The sequence below is a fragment of the Hippocampus guttulatus genome, chromosome 6 (assembly GCF_054856545.1).
Source record: "Hippocampus guttulatus isolate MCC_2025c chromosome 6, RoL_Hgut_1.0, whole genome shotgun sequence".
Taxonomy (NCBI): domain Eukaryota; kingdom Metazoa; phylum Chordata; class Actinopteri; order Syngnathiformes; family Syngnathidae; genus Hippocampus; species Hippocampus guttulatus.
Genome location: NC_141266.1, coordinates 20,502,500 through 20,521,983, shown reverse-complemented (window position 1 = coordinate 20,521,983; position 19,484 = coordinate 20,502,500). Strand labels below are relative to the sequence as shown.

The 19,484-nt window shown below is 42.4% G+C and overlaps 2 protein-coding genes across 2 annotated transcripts; one reads left to right on the top strand and one right to left on the bottom strand.

Annotated features, from left to right (window-relative positions):
• On the bottom strand, positions 1-6,761 carry psmc4 (proteasome 26S subunit, ATPase 4). The gene is made up of 11 exons (XM_086112752.1): positions 6,620-6,761; positions 5,415-5,513; positions 5,047-5,233; positions 4,488-4,634; positions 3,263-3,372; positions 3,067-3,160; positions 2,658-2,825; positions 2,462-2,538; positions 1,808-1,976; positions 465-520; positions 1-371 (listed from the first exon to the last, which is right to left on the bottom strand). Exons 1-11 carry the CDS (start codon positions 6,650-6,652, stop codon positions 258-260), a joined length of 1,254 nt encoding a protein of 417 aa, XP_085968878.1. The 5' UTR covers positions 6,653-6,761; the 3' UTR covers positions 1-257.
• Positions 6,762-7,134: 373 nt separating this feature from the next.
• On the top strand, positions 7,135-18,864 carry scn1ba (sodium channel, voltage-gated, type I, beta a). The gene is made up of 6 exons (XM_086112753.1): positions 7,135-8,450; positions 14,432-14,598; positions 14,954-15,191; positions 15,288-15,429; positions 17,340-17,414; positions 17,564-18,864. Exons 1-5 carry the CDS (start codon positions 8,387-8,389, stop codon positions 17,404-17,406), a joined length of 678 nt encoding a protein of 225 aa, XP_085968879.1. The 5' UTR covers positions 7,135-8,386; the 3' UTR covers positions 17,407-17,414; positions 17,564-18,864.
• The last annotated feature ends 620 nt before the right edge of the window (positions 18,865-19,484 follow it).

The following is a 19,484-nucleotide window of genomic DNA, read 5'->3' as shown; positions in this document are numbered from 1 at the left end:
TTCACATTTTATGGAAAACATCTTTAATGGATATTTAAGTCATATGCTTGGATATAGATGCAACCCGACTATTGATAAAGCCTGATCTTTTTTCTCAACGAGTGCCTGTACAAAAAAAAAAAAAAATCAACACACTTACATGGGCACATGAATCTTATTATTAGGCCTTATGCCGTGGTGACTTTGTTCAGTTCGAGATAGATCAAAAATGCAAATGACACATGGTAGCTACAGATTCAAAGGTTTTTCCATCCTCTCTACTTATAGAACTCGTGCTCCTGCTCATCCTTTTTGATGACCGTCTTGTAGGCCTTCTCAAAGTCTTTGGCCAGGACGATGTAGCGGTTCTCGCGGACAGCCAACATGCCGGCCTTAAATCGGGAAACAAAGAAATCGATATTAATATCGGGTGTGCGTCTTGGGTTTATATTTTTCCATGTTGATCAGGTGGTTCGGCCACTCACCTCCTGGCAGATGGAGTTGATGTCGGCTCCAGAGATCTTGTCTGGTCGGGCCACGTCTGTAGAACCGGTTAAGGTGGCTAGCAAGCTTATTTACATAACACGGCGTCACCGCCGCTTTGATTCAGTTCACTGACCCATGCCATATGATCGCGGGTCAATATTTGGGGAGGATTGGTTCTCATGCTATTGAGCAGTTTAAATTAGTATATATATATTTTTTCCTTTTACAATATGACTTATAGACAAACACTATCCACTTTGGTGGCATATGTCTTAGCACCATGAGTCATAATTTGGGGTGGATTTCTTCCCACTAACAAGCTCAAGTTAGTTTTTTTTTTCCTCCTGAAGTGTGTCAACACAACTGTGGAGGAGCCAGACGCACAACAAAGCTCCACATCCTGTTCAGTGGTCATCACATGCTTCCTCTCTTTTGGCAGTTGGCCGACATCTTGTGTTTATGTCAACGAATATTAATCAAAGCGTCAACACTCCCAAGATTTTTTTGGAGTGATGAGAAACAGTTTTTCCCAAAAAATGCTGAACTCCGCGACAAATAATTGTCAGAGGAAACACATTCGAAATTTTGCAAGGAATAAGAAGTGCGGACGGCCTGGTGGTCGACTGGTTTAGCACGTCGGCCTCACAGTGCAGAGGTAGAGGGTTCGACTCCAGCTCTGGCCTTCCTGTGTGGAGTTTGGATCTCCCCCCCCCCCCCCCGTGCCTGTGTGGGTTTTCTCCAGGTACTCTGGTTTCCTCCCACATTGCAAAAACATGCACGGCAGGCTGACTGAACACTCTAAATCACATGTGTCAAAGTCAAGGCCGGGGGGGGGGGGGGGGGGGGGCAGATCTGGCCCGCCACTTCATTTTATGTGGCCCGTGATAGCAAATCAAGCATGTCAAGTTCCACGATGCTTGCTGAAGTCTGAACTAAAATTTCAAAATTGTCATATGTGATCCACAATAACAGTAATTATTCTTGACTTCTGATTTTAAAACTAGTTATCCATCAATTTGTTGTGCGCTGTGCATGCAATGTGTGGAGGTGATTTATATGGTTTCCCAAAATTCATAACGGCCCTCCAAAGGAAACCGTGACTACAATGTGGCCCTCGACAAAAATCAGTTTGACACCCCTGCTCTAAATTGTCACGAGGTGTGAGTGTGGATGGTTGTTTTGTCACTGTATGCACTGCGATTGGCTGGCAACCAGTTCAGGGTGGACCCCGCCTACTACCCGAAGCCAACTGGGATAGGCTTTGGCACCCTCGTGAGGATAAGAAGATTAGAAAAAGCATGGATGGATAAGAAGAGCATAAACATGCCAGAAAAAGGGATACAGTCCTCGAGGTCCACCTCCTCTGAAAGGTTCATTTTGCTGGTGATGGTGGAGAAGATGAGACGCTTTTGCCGGCGGTCGGGCAGTGGGAACTCGATCTTCCGGTCCAGGCGGCCTGGACGCAGCAGGGCCGGGTCCAGCGTATCTGCTCTGTTGGTGGCCATGATCACCTAGGATAGATAGCCAGGAGACAAACACGGTATATGAGAACGGGGTTGTGAATTTGAAGCCCATTTGTTTACCAAGAGGGAATATAGATGGTGAATAACAAGGCACTTACGGGTTACGTGCTAGATAGAATTTAGTGTTAACAATTTAGGTGCCAATATTAGTGATGCAGTAATGCAGAATGGTGCCAATGTTAGTGAGGTTAACCAGTAGAGAATGTAAACAAAACAAAAGCAGAGTGTGAAAATGTGCTAGTCACACTGATAGCAAGATGCTCACAATGATCCAGCTCGGCGAAAGTTTGTGGTCTAAATGTCCTCTAATACATTTGAATGAGAAAAGACTGTTCATGAAGCGCGCATAATGATGTCATCACAGATGACGCCGAGCGGGGGACAGGGATGGTTCAGCCATGGGTGAATAAGTTCAAAGCTTCAGACTGTGCACGTCGTGGGGGAGGTTGGCCGGGAAGGAGAATTCGGCTCACCTTGACGTTGACGTTCTGGTCAAAACCGTCCATCTGATTAAGCAGCTCCAGTAAAATTCTCTGCACTTCTCGGTCAGCTGCAGACGGAAAACGACAAGATGAGGTTTGTCCCCAACTAGCGGGTCACGGACAGGCGCCGTGCTGCGGGCCATTTGGTACCGGATTACCACCACAATTGACATTTGCATCATCGTACCTCCGGTCTGTGCGTCAAATCGCTTGGTGGCGATGGCGTCGATCTCGTCGATGAAGATGATGGCGGGCGCGTTCTCCTTCGCCAGCCGGAAGACGTCGCGCACCATGCGGGGGCCCTCACCCAGATACTTCTGGACAAACTCGGAGCCTACCACGCGGATGAACGCCGCTGCGGGGGGAGGTGAGAGCACGAGATTAACAGAGACTGAAATAAAACACACCATCAACCATTATTCCGCCTCCTGGACCTGGCAAAGGCAAGTTATTACTCAAACTGTGCACTTAACACGGAGACGCTCTATAAAACAGACAACTGCTTTCAAGACACGGGGACGGTACTTGGCGTAAAAAAGTTCAACAACCACTGCTTCAGAGGCTCATTTTAATGTCGACGTCATGCGCGGGCCCACCTGTTGTATGGTGTGCCACAGCTTTCGCCAACATGGTCTTGCCGCATCCGGGAGGTCCGTACATGAGGACTCCTCTGGGTGGGTCAATGCCAATCTGACAGACACAAAATATTTGGTTGGTTTCTTGACATTGCAGGAGAATATCGGACTGGTTGAGATGTGTGTATGTGTGAGAGAGAGAGAGAGAGAGAGAGACCTGTTTATAAAGCTCAAAATGTGTGAGTGGAAGCTCCACCGCCTCCCTGACTTCCTGCTTCTGGATGTCCATGCCTCCTATGTCGGCGTACATCACGTCAGGTTTCTGGTCTACAGTAGGCGCAAACACAGCAAAAAGGACAAATCAGCCCCTGCCTGTTGCCTATTGGCAGGTTTTATCATGGTAGGTTTCTACTTCCTGTTGGAGATATTGGCTTGAAGCCCGTGTGGCTGCTTTTATTTTGGTACGTTTCTTCTTCTTGCTTTAGAAGGTTTCTACTTAATCGTTTGAGACGACTACTTGATAATGCACAGCTGGTTTTATTTTGAAAGGTGTCTACATCTTGTGAAACATAACCACTTTTTTTTCTTTCAATTGGAGTCAAGAGCTTGTGGTCATGTCCTTGGTTTCATTTACATAAATTTGTACTTCCCCTTGGAAAGACTACATCCCTGTTTTGGTTTTTCTTTGGAAGGTTTCTACTTCCAGTCAGAGACCATCACCAGTCGCTGTGTTTACATGGGAAGGTTTACATTCCCTGTGTCTGTGGAGCTGATTTTATTTTGGTAGGCTTCTGCTTGCTCTTAGCCACGCACCAGACTTTATTTTGGTATGTTTCTACTTGCTGTTGTAGACGATTGCTTCGAGCTGCGTAGCTCATGGTATTTTGGGAGGTTTTTACTTCCTGGTGAAAGAAACAGAGCTGTTGGAGATGATCACTTATAGCCAGGCAGCTGTTTTCTATTTTTAGACGGTCTCTACTAACGGCTGGAGACGTGCGTTCATAACCACACATCAAGCTTAATTTGGGCAGGTTTCTGTTTCCTGCTGAAGATGATTGCTTTGACCGCACGACTCTTACGGTTTCACAACCTTGTAGCCATGTGGCTATTTTTAATTTGTCAGGTTTATACTTCCTGTTGCAGATAATGGCTTGTAACAACATTGCTGGTTTTATATATTATCTTCATTTTCTCGTTCCCGTTTTTGCTCCCATTCACGGAGGTTGATAGACCTCTTAACCAAAGCAACTGTTGACCAACTTAATCCGAAGGAAAAAAAAGTTGATCTGAACATTTTGTGACAGGTAACCGACAACTGATTCCCGTCCACTCGTAACTCTTGACCTCTGAGCGAAGATGTAGGAAGCTTTGTTAGCTTCTGGCTAGAAATGGTTATCCTCCAAGGTACACCCCAGTGACGCGGATGCGAGTGGTTCCAATACCTGAGGTGAGCATCATGATGCTGCTATCGGCTTCCGGGGGCAGTACGTCTACAAGGGCGTTGCTGTGTTTGTGCAGTGCTACCGAGGCGTTGGGTTTCAACAACTCCCGGTCGATGGTGCTCAGGATGCGCACGTAGTAGTTTGACCCTACAGGGGACAAGGGGATTGGATGGCGACAGGGACAAGATGTGAGCAAAAGACCAACCGACATGATGGTGGGGGGAAAGAACTCATGACACATTTAAACCACGTCTCACATTATATATAATTTAAATGCATTCATGCTTTAGGTGTCTCTCAAAAGATGTGTGTTGTGATAAATAATACATACATAGAATGTGTGCAACAGCGGTTGATTTATTTTTAACACGCATCTTCTTTTAGAATCAAAATGTATATAAAACACTTGACCAAAAAAGTGTGTGTGTTTTTCCCAGCCACTTACTTTCTAAAATGGGAAAAGTTTGAGCGAGGAGGAACCCTGTCATAGGGTTCTGTAGCGTGTGTTTTTCCTTTTTCTATTCTGTCTTTCTGCAGAGATTGCTCCTTTGCGTTCTACCTGTAGTGGAGCCAACAATGGCCGTGTTCTGGTCGACGGCTTCCAGGAATTGGCCGATGACGAGCGGGATGCTCTGTATCCTCTTCACCTCCTCCTGCGCGTGGAGGAACTCCTTCTTCAGGTTCTTCTGCTCATCCTTAATGTACTCCTCTTGCACCTCCAGGAACTCCAGCTCCTGCTGCAGCTTCTGTAAACACAGCAATGAGTGAAGACCCACGAGAAAGAGATTACTTTTTATGTTTAACCTACACCAACTGTTCATTTTCCATTCCATGTGTAGTATTTTATGGGTCAAATTCGAGCTTGGCCAAGAATATTAAATCAGAATTGGGCACTTGGACCTTCCTAAGATTGATGACTTCTCTGACCTTGTATCTGCTGTAAAGGTCCTCCAAGTCCTCTGGTTCTGGTGCCAGGAAGGACAGGCCGGTCTGCGGTCGGGAGTTCAAAATCGCAGGCATTTCCTCCTATCAATGGAAAAAGACACAGGCAAACAAATAAACACCTTTTCCGTCCATCCATTTTCTATGGCGCTTGACTTCAGTGGGGTCAAGGTTGAGCTGGAGACTATACCAGCTGACATTGGTTGAGAGGCGAAGTACGACAACGATCGTCACTCATAGTCAATGATAGTCACTCCTGCGCACAATTTAGAGTCTTGAATCTTGAATCAGCCCAAAACGGATGGTTTCTTAAATGTGGGAGAAAGGAAGTCGGAGTATTTGAGGGGATAATTTGCAAACTCCACACAGGTTGGCCAGAGCCACGAAGAAACTGTGAAACTCAGAAGTGTGAGGCAGATGTGCTGAACACTATCCAGCATGCTGCCAAATTGTTGAATATTTAGTATGCTCATTTATTAAGGAACCTGTTTCCATGTATTTTGAGAAAATGTACATTTTTCCAAGAGGAAGCACTTATATTCACATCAAATGGTCATCAAGACAAAAAATATTTATTTCGTGTGGATTGATGCAAAACCAAACCCCACGAGGTGGGAAAAAAAACAAATAAAACTTGTTTTAAATAATGATAGTCATTGGCTTTCTCTGAGGGGGGATATAGATTGCATAATCGAAAGCCATATGCCCCAGCTCCATCTCTGACAAGTACTAATTAAAATAATCAATTGCAGATCTTGATGTTAAATGAACATTTATGTCCAAGATAACAAGCTGAACCAGGCGAAGAGCCGCTTCGCTAGCTGATAGCAATTCCCATTTGACAGCGTGGAAAATGAACACATTCTCTTTTTTCGATTCACCAACCAAAAATACACTTGGAACGCGATTAACCGCGAGTTGTGATCATTGTGTTCGTGAAACTTTATGAAAGCAGAATGGTCTGTTAGCGCCATGCTAACGCTAGCGGCTAACTTGCGTGACAGTGCGATCGGCCAGAATGAATTGGCAGCTTTACGTTTTGCACATTATTAACAGGCTATGAGGCAACAGAGACAATTTAGAGAACACAAACGGCCATCGCCTACTAAACGCTTAAATGTATGTAATAAAGTTGCCGAAACTATGTTAATGTAAGCACAAAGCAAGAAACAAAAGTGGCGAAATCATACCGGGCTCTTTTCAACAGTCATGGTATCGTCCATGTTGGATTCTGCCAGCGGGTTGGCGTGGTGACGTCATATGCCAACGTAACAGGGGATTGTGGGTAATGAGGTTTTGTATAGTTCAACAAAATAGGCAACAAAACATAATTGAGGCAGCTGATGGACTTTTAAAATTCATATGACAATTGTAATTATCGTTAAGATCGAGAGATGTCTGGACTAAATGTAATCGGCCAATTTTATGGTGACAGATTTAATGGTGCAAAAAAAAACAACAACACATTCAGGCTTTCTCTAAGTACTTAAAAGTTGCTGCACATGTAACAATAAAAATGTGTTTATGAAGTTAAGTCACCAAAAAAAACCAAATGGAAATCGGGAGACGGCCGCCACATGCAAATCCACGTTGCTATGACAACGCCGTGATACATTTCCGTCATGATCATCCACCTCTATGTTGCATCACTTCATCCGCACCCGAACTCCCTCATTCTCCCCCTATCCCAAAGACTGATCAGCAGAGCATCCTTCCACACGGTCACGTCATGTCCGCTTGCGAGCCTCCAGGTCTGTCCTGTCCTCTCCTGCCTGCCGTCTTCTCTCTCTCTCTCTCTCTCTCTCTTTTTTTTTTTAAACTGACATGCATTTGAAAGCCTTCCGATGTTGCGGCGCATAGCTGCCGAGTGGGAATCCCCAGCATTCAATAACATGGACGGGATGGGACCACCTCTGGATCATTGCAAGTGAGAATTTCCCTTCTCAATGGAGGATATTTTGACAGCAAGGTGCAGTGACTTGCCTTTAAAACAGCATTTCAATTTGGTTTGAGTTATTTGTAGAAATTTGCCTGACTTTCACGTCACTTGTTTCATTTTCCTGAAACTGAGGAGGAACCCTTTGCTTTTTCAAATTTGCAGACTTTTTTTTTGTGAAGGGGGGGAGGGTGATTCACTGAAAAACTCACCTATTCGCTGGTTTGTGCTTTGAGTCTTTTGTGTGTGTGACAAATTCAGGCCAAAACCTATTCTCTATTATTCACCGATTTTGTGCTCAGGTGATAATATTTGTTTGCCAAGAAAAGGTGAAAGAAGACCCCGTTGAACTTGCAAAGGACATGTACTGAAAACTTACCTATTTGCCGTTGTTGTGGTCAGCGTGTGCCACATCTTGTGCCATTTTGGTGGACTCAGCTATTCACAGATTTTTGAAAAGGACCTTTTTGAAGAGGTGATTTCATGAAAAATTTCAATATTTGCCGTTTTTATGCTCAAGCCAAAGCAATAAACGTTTTACTGTCTTGGTGGACTCACCCATTTGTGGATTTTTGGGCGACCTACACTCTTGTTAATCACCTTTTTGTACTCAGACAATCACAAACCTTTTCAGAGGGGGGTGTCAATTACAATTGAACCCAAGTTTTAAATCTGCACATTTGCACAGACAACATGGACCCCGTGGTTCCGTTCAATTTAACAAGATGCTTTTTGTCAACAACAGCCATGGTCCTTGTGGGATAAAGCCAAAGAAGGAAATAGAAGAAAAAGAAAATCACAAGAGGTCCATGATAAATAATTGAAGAGAGGTTGAAAGGCGACACTGAGACTGATTCATCTTCTGGAACTGGCCACTGCAGCCGTGATCAGTGAAATCCTCCTTTTGTGCCTCCTACTTTTTCTTCTTTGGTGCGGCGCATCACATCCAAGAATCGCAACACCCGATTGTTGTTCTTGGTCACTTTTTGGGGACATCTCCTACAGGTTCGCCTGTGGCAAAATGTCTGCCTTGGCGGAGGCCCCCCTGATGTTAATTGTGTTGGTCCTCCTCATGGCTCTTCAAGGTGAGTAGCTTATGGTTTCTGTTACCTTGGTAACACCACACGGTGTACTGACTGTATGGAATTGGAAATTTTTATGATTTAATTTTTTTAAAACTTTTTTGTGTTTTTGTGCTCAGGCCAAAGTCGTGTCTAATCTAAAAGTATCACTTTGTCGCCAGCTGGTTGTATGTTCAGTTTCGTTCTTGAGACGTTTTGGCAAATGGCTACTTCTACCTAAAATGGTCGACATCCTTTGCAACTTCAAGCACGGGACACGGAGAATTTTTCCTGTGATCGTTATCAGCCGTTCAATTTTGTTTTAATCAGTTGAGCTCACGTCAAAGGCTTTTTTTTTTTAACCTTCCCAGAAACATAAAAAATTACTTATCTAGGGCCGACATTAGGCATAACAAACTCAATTTCACCATTTAGCATCTATCCGTCTAGTATCTGTCACGTTGCGAGGTGGTGGTGGACCCCAAAAAGCAGGCAGGAGGGAGGAGCAGGGTGTATTTGAAGAATTGTATTTAAAACAAAGAAAACTAAATCCAAAACAAACGAAGTCCAAAGTATCAAACAAACCCATGACGAAAGCTAAAACATAACAATGAACTAAACATGACAGAAACTAAGATCAAACAGCAACACACATGACAGTAGCAAAAAGCAACAATGACCCGACACCGAGTGTTCGGGCAGAAGTCCTTTTATACAACTAATTACCAAATGACCAACAGGTGTGCAGCTGCCGGGGGAGCCCTACAGTGCCACCTGTTGGTCCCTAAACCGAATCATGACAGTATCTCTGCTTCTGATTGGGTTTCATTTGAATCAATTCCCTAGTCGGAAAGTTTCGTGTTAATCGTTAAACTTTATGTTTGTGGGCTGATTTTTTTTATTTCTTTTCGAATCTTTCACAGACAGATTTAAACCAAAATGATTTTGGGAGGGAATCAACCTGTTCAATTTCCGGCATAGTTCCTTGAGATGTTTTTGTGCGTCTTGTTAGTAAGAAACGTCCGCCAAATTTCATGGTGATTAATCGAGTGGTTGAACTGTTGTCGGGGGGTGATTTGTTTTGTTTTTTCGAAAAGCTTTCAAGGAGCACTTAACAAGGGAATTCGCCCGTAGTGGCTGCTTCAAATCAAAATGGCCGACTTTCTGTTCAACTTTAAGCATGGGTGGTATTGGATTTTTTGTGCATTCTATTAGGATCAGCATGTCCGCCAAAAATCATGTTGTTTGGTGAAACTGTTGTCCTTTTTTTTTTCTCAAGGTGAACTAATACGGGTATTCACCCAAAGTGGCTTCTACAAACCAAATGACTGACTTTCTGTTCAATTTCAAGTCAAGCCAAGTCAAGTCAACTGTATTTATAGAGCACTTTCAAACAGCCATCGCTGCATACAAAGTGCTGTACATGGAGCAATTTAACATGCACAATAAACAGTAAGACAAATCGGTAATAAAGACGGTAGAAAGCACCAAACAGTAAAACATTGGTCCTGAGAGTTTTTTTGTGCGTCAAAGCCAATTCATTAATTAATTAAAAGAACGGCAAGCCGGCCGTTAATATTTACGGTTGGTTCATGTGGCTTAAATATGGTACCCAAAACAGGACAAAACTTTTAAGGTTACGCGTCACAGATGATCCCGAGGATTTAAAAGAGGCCACAAAAAGGATGTGATGCATTAGGAGAGATTATCCACTCATCCAGCTGCTGCTATTTGATTTATTATTCCAACCCGAGTACCAAGTAGTGATGAAAAAAAACAAACAAACTCAGTTGCACTCCCTGAAAAGTTCCACACACACAAAAAAACAACATCACTTTCAATGATTAACATAATTTGGTGGATTTGGATTGGATTGGATACAACTCTATTGTCAAATGTGCTGTATGTAACATACAGCACAGATGAAATTTCTTCCCTCTCAACATAAAACAAGAAACAAAGATATTTCTATTATAACAGGATACACGAAAAAGTCTCAAGGGCCGATGCTCAAAACTGTACGAGTCGTTGGAAGCAGTTGTCTGAAATCGGCAGATGATGCAAAGTTGCTGAGTTGCCGGTTTTGCTCACACCATCGAATGTAGGTGAGGCACAGTGTTGATGTTTGATGATCTTTTTTAAGGATTTCGGAAAGTTTGCAAAAATGAGCCGCTCACACCAATTTCGCCCACCGGCGTTTGAAATTGGTTTGACACGCAGATCGAGACAGAATGCATGAAAAAAGCCTCAAGGCCTAAGGCATGGAAGTGAACAGGAAGTCAGCCTTTGCAGCTTCAACATTTATAACAAGAACATTTATGATGACATGCATAACACAGATGTTGCGGCAAAGCAACGTTTTTGGGCGAGAGTGGCTTGGGATGGAGTTCAGTGTTGACTGCGGCACATCTGGAGACACGAGTGAGGATCAGGCAGGAAATTGGGAGGAGAGCTCAAAAGACGGCGGCTTGATTAAAAATAGCAAGCCTTTTAAATCTGGAGGGGTGCACTTGATGTGAGAAAGTCAATTGCGGCAGTTAACGTGGAGAGAATATAAATGACGCCGACGGAAGGATGAGAACGGTCAACGCCAGCCATTTTATTAAGTGCAGTGATGAGTGGCTGCAAAGGGCACAAGCAATCCGAACTTGGGAAAACGTCAAATAAAACTGATGTATATTAATTTTAAGCCATTCAAAATGTGGAATATTAAAGTTAATTATAATCAAAAATACACATCAATATTATTGATGGGAAAATATGATATGTTGAAATAAAATCGGCTACATTCAACCTTTTTTTTCTATTTTGAATTGCAAGAAAAAAAAAATCTATTATTATCCCTGTTGACTGATATGAAATAATTACATCATGATACACTTTTTCGCCACATTGTTCAGCCCAAGTCAAATGTATCCATATTTCATGAAAGATGATAAATAACATTCACTTACAATAACAACATGCAAATGCAGTGGCACACAAGCAAAAGCATGACAGCGAAACCCCGTAAATTTTGGTAGTTATAATTTTTGGGGGCACCTCCCATCCATTACTCACAGTTTTTGTAGTCATTTTTCTTGTGTGTGTGGGGGGGTCACGGCAATTAGCTGATTTTTACTTTCTAAACAGAAACAAGTCCACTGTCCATATTTTCTGAGCGTTATCTCTGAACCTCCATTTCTGGAACGTTTTTACTCGGCGGCCATTTTGTAAATGGGAGTTAGCCAATTGTTGCACTAACGAATGAGGAAAAGCACACACTACAATGATGCACTGCCCCGCACGTGTCATGAATGGAACTAAATCTTGATTTGGACCAGTGTTCCTGAGAAAGATAAGCCTTTTCGCTATTCATTTCGGGACTGACTTAAACATGGCAAATAATGGACTTAGCCCACTCTAATTCTCAGTAGCTCAATTGTCCATACGTGTGAAGGAGAGCTATTTAAAATAAAAATTTAAAAAAAGGAGGTACAGTGAATGCAAAGTACAGTTGCCCTTTATGTTCCATCAGCATGGATGACGCACTACTTCAGTGTGTGTGTGTGTGTGTCTGTGTGTGTGTGTGTCTGTGTGTGCGCACGCGCGCGTGTGTGTGTGTCCGTCCGTCCAAGGGCAAATGCGCATTATGAATGCAGCTCACACAGAAACCATCTCGGCCAGATGGATGAAGCGATCAAATTGATGGCAGAGACCTTCGTGACCTCACTAATTAAGCCATCCGTTGCTACGGCCCAGGAATCAAAGCTTCGCCCTCCCAACCGATGGCGTCACTGTCACACAGTCTCATTCATTGTCCGACGGCAAAGTGCCGACTTTGTGGCGGGAAAGGCGAGCCAAATATTCGCTCAAACGGCTCGTTGTCCTCGTGGAAAGTTTCAGGCTAGCTCGGAATCCAGAGAAATGTCACAAAGGTTTGGGGTTTCGCCGTTTGTGTGTCGGTGCAGTCCAACATGTCCGTTACATTTATTTTTACTTATTTTATGTATTGTATTCTTTTTTTTTATTGCTGTCATCATTTTAACTAATTACAATAAATATTAAAAACTGGAAAAAGTAAATCTCATCGCACCACCTCGGATGGGCATCTTGTTGCTAGGCAGATTTCAAAGTTAATGACTGGGGTTTTTTTTGTAAAATGTGCAAAATTCTAAAGAATAATGAATACAACATTTGCAGAAAAAGACCATTGCAGGAGCATTTTAAAATAAAAAAATAGCTGTTCATTTTGTATTATGTTTATATTGTGTGATTATTAAAAAAAAAAAAAAAGCAATGTAAAATAAGAAATGTTTCGCCAATTTTTTGCAGGGGTTTGGGGGGGGGGACTAAGAAAGTGTACATCATCTGTCGTTACAAAGTACAAGACCGTAGGGAGATCTTTTTCGCATTAATTGAGATATCCTTTATTTGTCCCGCAATGGGGAAATTACAATCAGAATTCAGAAAGGAAAAACGCTGGGTACACATCACAAGAATTTTTTTTGGGAGGGCGGTGAGCAGAGCCACAGAACCAATTAAATCCATAAATCAGGGCACCACTGTATTAGATTTTAATATTAATTTCTTAAAAAAATCAAGCACATGGAGCCAACTTTTCCCCCCTAATATGTATTTGGTTGTCACGTTTTATTGGCCACTTGTTGCTAGGCAGATTTCATAGGGCTCAAATACATCAGCCTGACAATCTAGTGGAGAAAATAGACTATGACAGTCACAAGATATGGAAATTACTAATTTAAAAAAAACACAGGAGGAACTGTGAGATCCATCATTTGATTGGTTATTTAAAAAATACACTCGCGAGTGATTGTGTGTCTTTTGTGTGGTTTGAGGTCACACAGGATTTAATTCAAAGGATTAGTGAGCCAGCACACGGCAAATTCTGGAATATCGGTTGCGTAATTCCGACTCGTCAGGTCACAGATTATGTAACGTTGACATTTTTGATGCGGTGTGCACAAACCGTGTGTTTGTGTTTGTCACCGTCAGGTTGTGTCAGTTTGTTGCATCAGCATAAAAAATGTTTTTGACATTGAGCTGCCGTGGCGCGGCTAATTGATCGCGATTGTTTATGTTGACTTACTGAAAGTTGGATGTTTTGCTCTCCCCGTTAAGAAATTATGAATGATGTGTCCTGTATTTTTGCCATATAAAAATGATTTACATCAGGATTGGCATATACATGCACATCTGCCGTGGATTACTGTGGCTTCCCCATAATTAACACCAGTCAGTCATCATAGCATTTACACTAATGATAATGAATTAGAGATTTTTTTTTCCAAATATAGTTGTTAAATAGAAAATACACAATATGTCATATATTTTAACTCAACGTTTTAAACACAATTACCTCAAATATAATTAAACAATTGTAATGATGGTTTAAAATTCAAATTAAAAATGGAAATTCTAAATTGAATTACACGTGACACGTGCTCAAAATCCTAGCATCATTTTTTCGAGGTAACTGGAATTGTAATTAACTGTAAATAAGTAAATTGTAACTTTGATGTAACTCAGTAACTGTAGTTAAGTAATGCAACAAAGTAACTCTCACAAAGTATATGAGTAACTAAAACAGGAGTCGGCAAAAAGAAAAGCCTACTAGAACATCTGAGCTTTCTGAACAAAGCGGGGTCCCCAGTGAAAAGCACATTATCTCAGACGTGACAAGACGGGGACAAAAATGTAATGGAATTGTACATGTTTTAGGTCACATTAATTATGGTTTTAGAATTATTTATCTTGGTCGCATTTTTTATGTCACACACGAAACTAGCATAGGAACAGGGGTGTGTTGACTTTTTCTATCCAGTGTAGTTTGCCCTGTGCTTGAGCTTAAAGGGTGCTCAATGCCAAACAGGACACAGCACTTGAGCGACAGTTCCAACTGATACGACGCCAACCAAAGCCCCTTAGAGCACAGCAACACCATCATTTTGTCACGTGACGTACAAACACGTGACGGGAGATCGTCTTACGTGTCTTCTCTCCAGCGGGCGTGTGTGCGGGCGCGTGCGTGGAGGTGGACTCGGACACGGAGGCGGTGGCCAACCGAGGCTTCAAGCTGGGCTGCATCTCATGCAAGAGGAGGGGAGAGGTCATGGCCACGGCCGGCGTCACCTGGCTCTTCAAGGCCGTCGGCGAGGCCGACTTCTCACACGTCAGTCACATGTGCAAATAGAAACGAATTAAAAAAAAAAGAATAACAATTTTTTTGAATAAATTTTTTTTTAGTTTTTGTATTTTATTTTTAAATTATATAAACAGTATATATATATATACATATATATATATACTGTATATATATATATAAATTAATCCAGGTAAAAAAAATATTTAAATCCAGGTTTGAAACGATGCGCTTTTCTCATTCCTTTGCTGAAATTGAATTGACTAATTCCACATAAGTGTTCATGTTTTCCGATAAGTTACAAAAAAAAAAAAAAAGTCCTGAAACGGTCCTAATTCTATTCGTATGATTCTGAACGAACTGTACGGCTTGCAACTTCTCGTAGCTGTACAGCTACGAGGATCAGCGCGGCAGGATCGCGGACGAGCGCTTCGAGGGGCGCGTGCAGTGGCGCGGCAGCAGGCGGACGCTGGACCTCCAGGACGGCTCCATCTACATCCCCAACATCACCTTTAACGACACGGGCAGCTACAAATGCGTCTTCAGCCGCGTGCTCATCTACGACGACTACGCCTTCCGCACCAACACCAGCAAGATCATCAATGTACGCGTGGTGCCCAAAAGTATGCGCCCTTTGGCTTTAGACGTGGAATCTACGGGGGTGATAACAACCGTAGAAGTCGGAACTCACTCGTGCTGTTTTTTCCTCCTGGTGTCAGTGACGAGGGGGGTGGCGTCCATCCTGTCCGAGGTGATGATGTACGTTGCCATCATCGGCTTGCAGTTGTGGCTCCTGGTGGAGATGATCTACTGCTACAGGAAGATCTCGGCGGCCAGCGAGGAGGCCTTGAGGGAGAGCGCGTGAGTCGACATCCAGTTTTGGGAACAATCGGCGCCTGAAATGAGAACCAACAGAAGATTGTTGTCGGATATCGCGCTATAGATTTCCTTCAAAGGAATTAATATCAAATCCATGCATGACGTTTTCTCACAGGTATTTTTAAAACATTTGCTTGGGCTGCATTTGCATAATCCAGCAAAACAAAATGGCTAGGCGGATAAATAACTTCAGCAACACAACCAAGAAGCTTCGAGAGGATGACCGAGTCGATCCAATCGTTCACTTTCCTCCCCTTTATTATTATTTTTTTTTAACCCTTGACAATCTTTACCTTGGGAACAATAAACCATGTTCTTAATCTATCTAGGCTGCAATAGCCCTTTCATTATAGTGGTAGCTCTACTTACGAACGTCTCTTCTTACGAAATGTTCAAGTTACGAAACGTCTCAACAGGAAAATATTGCCTCTTGTTACGAAAGAAATTTCAAGATACAAAAGGTAAAAACACGGTACTGTATAGGTTGGTTCTCGCAGCTCCGAGGTTTTTGAACGCAACATACTTTTTGCTGCTCTGCCATTGGCCATTACCCGAGCGCCATCCTGGCATTTCATTGGCTAAGAGGGACTTCTATCGAATGTGTCTGTGTGCAGATAGATGGATACGTGTCTCTGCAGCGTCCTCGTCATTCGCCCCCTCGGGCCATGAGGGGTTACGATAGGTTTACGTAAATGTCAATCACCCAGAAAAAATGTTCACCAGTCGGGCGATCGCTCGCAATGCTTGGGCATTTTTGAAGGATCGTTCAAAGCAAACGTCCTCGGATCAGTTCTTTACAAAATGTCGTGCAAAAACCACTTCTGAGAAAGAAAAGGGGCAAAAAGAACGATGAAGACGCAGTTAGAAGTTAAATGACCATCATTTTTATTCTTGACTCTATTCCTTGTTTTTTTACATTATGCACAATTCTCATTTATTGTGCAATAACCTAATTGTAATGTGTACTTGTTACATATTTGGATGCATTTGTATGCTTTAGGAAACATTTACATTTGAATGGGGGGGGGGGGTCTTGGAACGGATTAGGGCATTTACATGGAAAACACATCTCTACTTACAATATTTTCTAGTTCAGAAAATTCTTCCAGAACCAATTACCGTAATTTCCTAAGTAGAGGTACCACTGTACTTTGATATCTTTTCGGATCATGTGGGGTGTACATGTGGACGAATTGTTGTGGAAGGAGAAATATTATTTTTGATGAAAATGTCATACATGCATGGCAGGCTGATTGAACGCTCTAAATTGTCCCTAGGTGTGAATGTGAGCGTGGATGTTTGTTCGTCTCTGTGTGCCCTGCGATTGGCTGGCAACCGATTCAGGGTGTCCCCCGCCTACTGCCCGAAGACAGCTGGGATAGGCTCCAGCACCCCCCGCGACCCTAGTGAGGATCAAGCGGTTCGGAAAATGGATGGATGGATATGTCATTTCAGAAGTGTGTATCAAACTGGTAGCCCTTTGCATTCATCAGTATACAGGAAGTAACCTCGAGTTTTCAAAAAGTGGATGAATGAGATTAGAATGAGTGGGTGCGTAGTCAAAAGACGGCTGGACAGACGGAGGTAAGAATCCTGTGTACCTGTGAATCTTCTCAATCCTTCGGGTCGTTGCATTCTTTCCCCAACAGTCCAGTTTTCGAATCCTTCAAAATCCGGAGAAGCGCACCAATGAGTTTGACATATATGAATGGATGACTTTTATGAACGAATCAAGTTGGACGACTTCATGACATCATGGCTTCACTTCTCCCTTCAATGTTCTCCTCCTGAATCAAAACACAAATTCGAAAGTGTTTTGATTCTCTCAACTTGTTTGACTCTTTCTCTCTCCTTCCTCCTGCTCCTCCTCGTCGTGGTCGTCGCCGGCTCAGGGCCGAGTACTTAGCCGTAGCGTCTGAAAATAAAGACAACTGCGCAGCTGTGCAGGTGGCAGAGTAACACACACGGTAGGCTCCGATCCACAATACCGCCTAAAATCTCTCCTAATTGACCATTTTTAGTCACCATAACGCACGCACACACAAGCAAAAACTGTTTGGTGGAAAGTACAAACGTGCATTCACTGATTATTGTTTGGTGTTTTGTGTGACCTCAGTGTGGGAAAGTGCTGGCGCAGAGACGGATTATCACATCCACCTTCAGCGTCGCCGTCTCCACCGCAACAACACGCCAAGACGGGAGTGTGACGCTCCCATTCAGACACTTTATGCACAGGTGCGCCCAAAAAAAAAATTACGGTGTCTGTGCGTGTTAGTGTGTGTGTGCTTGCTTCCCATTCCACTGCATCCTGCTGAAACCAAAAAACCACTGTTCCTTCTTTTTTGAAATGTGGTGAAAGCAAAAAAATTAAAACTAATAAATTTAGCATTACAGCAGCAGCAAAAAAAAACAAAAAAACAAAAACAAAGAAAAAAAAATTAAGTGTGCCAGGAAACATTTTGAAAAATATTAGATATATCAAATAAATTACATTTGAGATTCAAATTTTCAATTAAAAAAATTTTTTTTACTATTACAGTATTTAATTGAGTTACAGTAAAATAGTTTAGGCACTATTTTGATTTCTCACTGTGTGAAAAGCTCTAAACCAAAATATTTTCATATTTTTTTGAGACACCAATTTGCACCATTCATTTATTTTTTACTAATTTCACGATTCTAATCTAAATTCCATTAAAATGTTCACTTGTGACTGCCCTCTGAAAATCTATAAACCAAAGTAGTATTTCCATATATTTCCTGAGATTCTTTGTTTATTTCAGTTTATACATTTCTTGGAGACAGCTTTAAAATGGAATTTCTGAGGGCTCGTATATAAGGGCTGTCAATCTCTCTCTCTCTCTCTCTCACACACACACACACACACACGCACACACACACAGTGGATTATTGTTCCACAAAAGTATGTCTGGTGTCAGTGTGCCTCCCCACAAAGGAAACCAAAAGTTTTCCAAGAGCCTTGTTTTCGGTCTCCCAATTTTGTATTATAATCACAGCCACTAGAGGGCAGCAAAGCACTCCCATGAGCTGCCAAACGGATAAAACGGGCCAAAAAAAATTAAAACATGACCACCATGTGAAATATCTTTGGTGTGTTCTAAGGTTTGAGATCAATCACTAATGAAAAGCAAAACTGATGTGCGTTCATTTCCGACGACGGTAGACCCCCGCATACTCGCGGTTTGACAGCCTTGGGATTCACCTAATTGCGGATGTGTTTTCCAATAGTACAGTATTTCAATATACACTGCGTATATTTTTTAAAAAAGTTGCACTGTATTGAGTGAAAACATAATAAAAGAGAATGTTTAGAAATATATTGGCTTTATCGGATGCATACTTTTAAGTGATGTGGCCGACGCATTTAATTGTTGACCAATAAAAGTGAAAATGTTCTTTATATTTTGTTTTATCATTTGTTTAATGACTGTAGACCTATTTTAGGGGCGGTCCGGTAGTCCAGTGGTTAGCACGTCGACTTCACAGTGCAGAGGTACCGGGTTCAATTCCAGCTCCGGCCTCCCTGTGTGGAGTTTGCATGTTCTCCCCGGGCCTGCGTGGGTTTTCTCCGGGTACTCCGGTTTCCTCCCACATTCCAAAAACATGCATGGCAGGCTGATTGAACTCTCTAAAATTGTCCCTAGGTGTGAATGTGAGCGTGGATGGTTGTTTGTCTATGTGTGCCCTGCGATTGGCTGGCAACCGATTCGGGGTGTCCCCCGCCTACTGCCCGAAGACAGCTGGGATAGGCTCCAGCACCCCCCGCGACCCTAGTGAGGATTAAGCGGTTCGGAAAATGGATGGATGGATGGATGGATGGACCTATTTTTATACATTTCAACCAGCCATGATAAATACTTGTGCATAAAATGTTGACAAAGAATGACTCAAATGAATTTCAATATATTACTACTTTAAAAAGCTTTATAATATACTATATATACTGTATATTATATATATATTCTGTGAATTGATATTTTATTTTATGTTACACCATAATGTATTTCATCAAATCT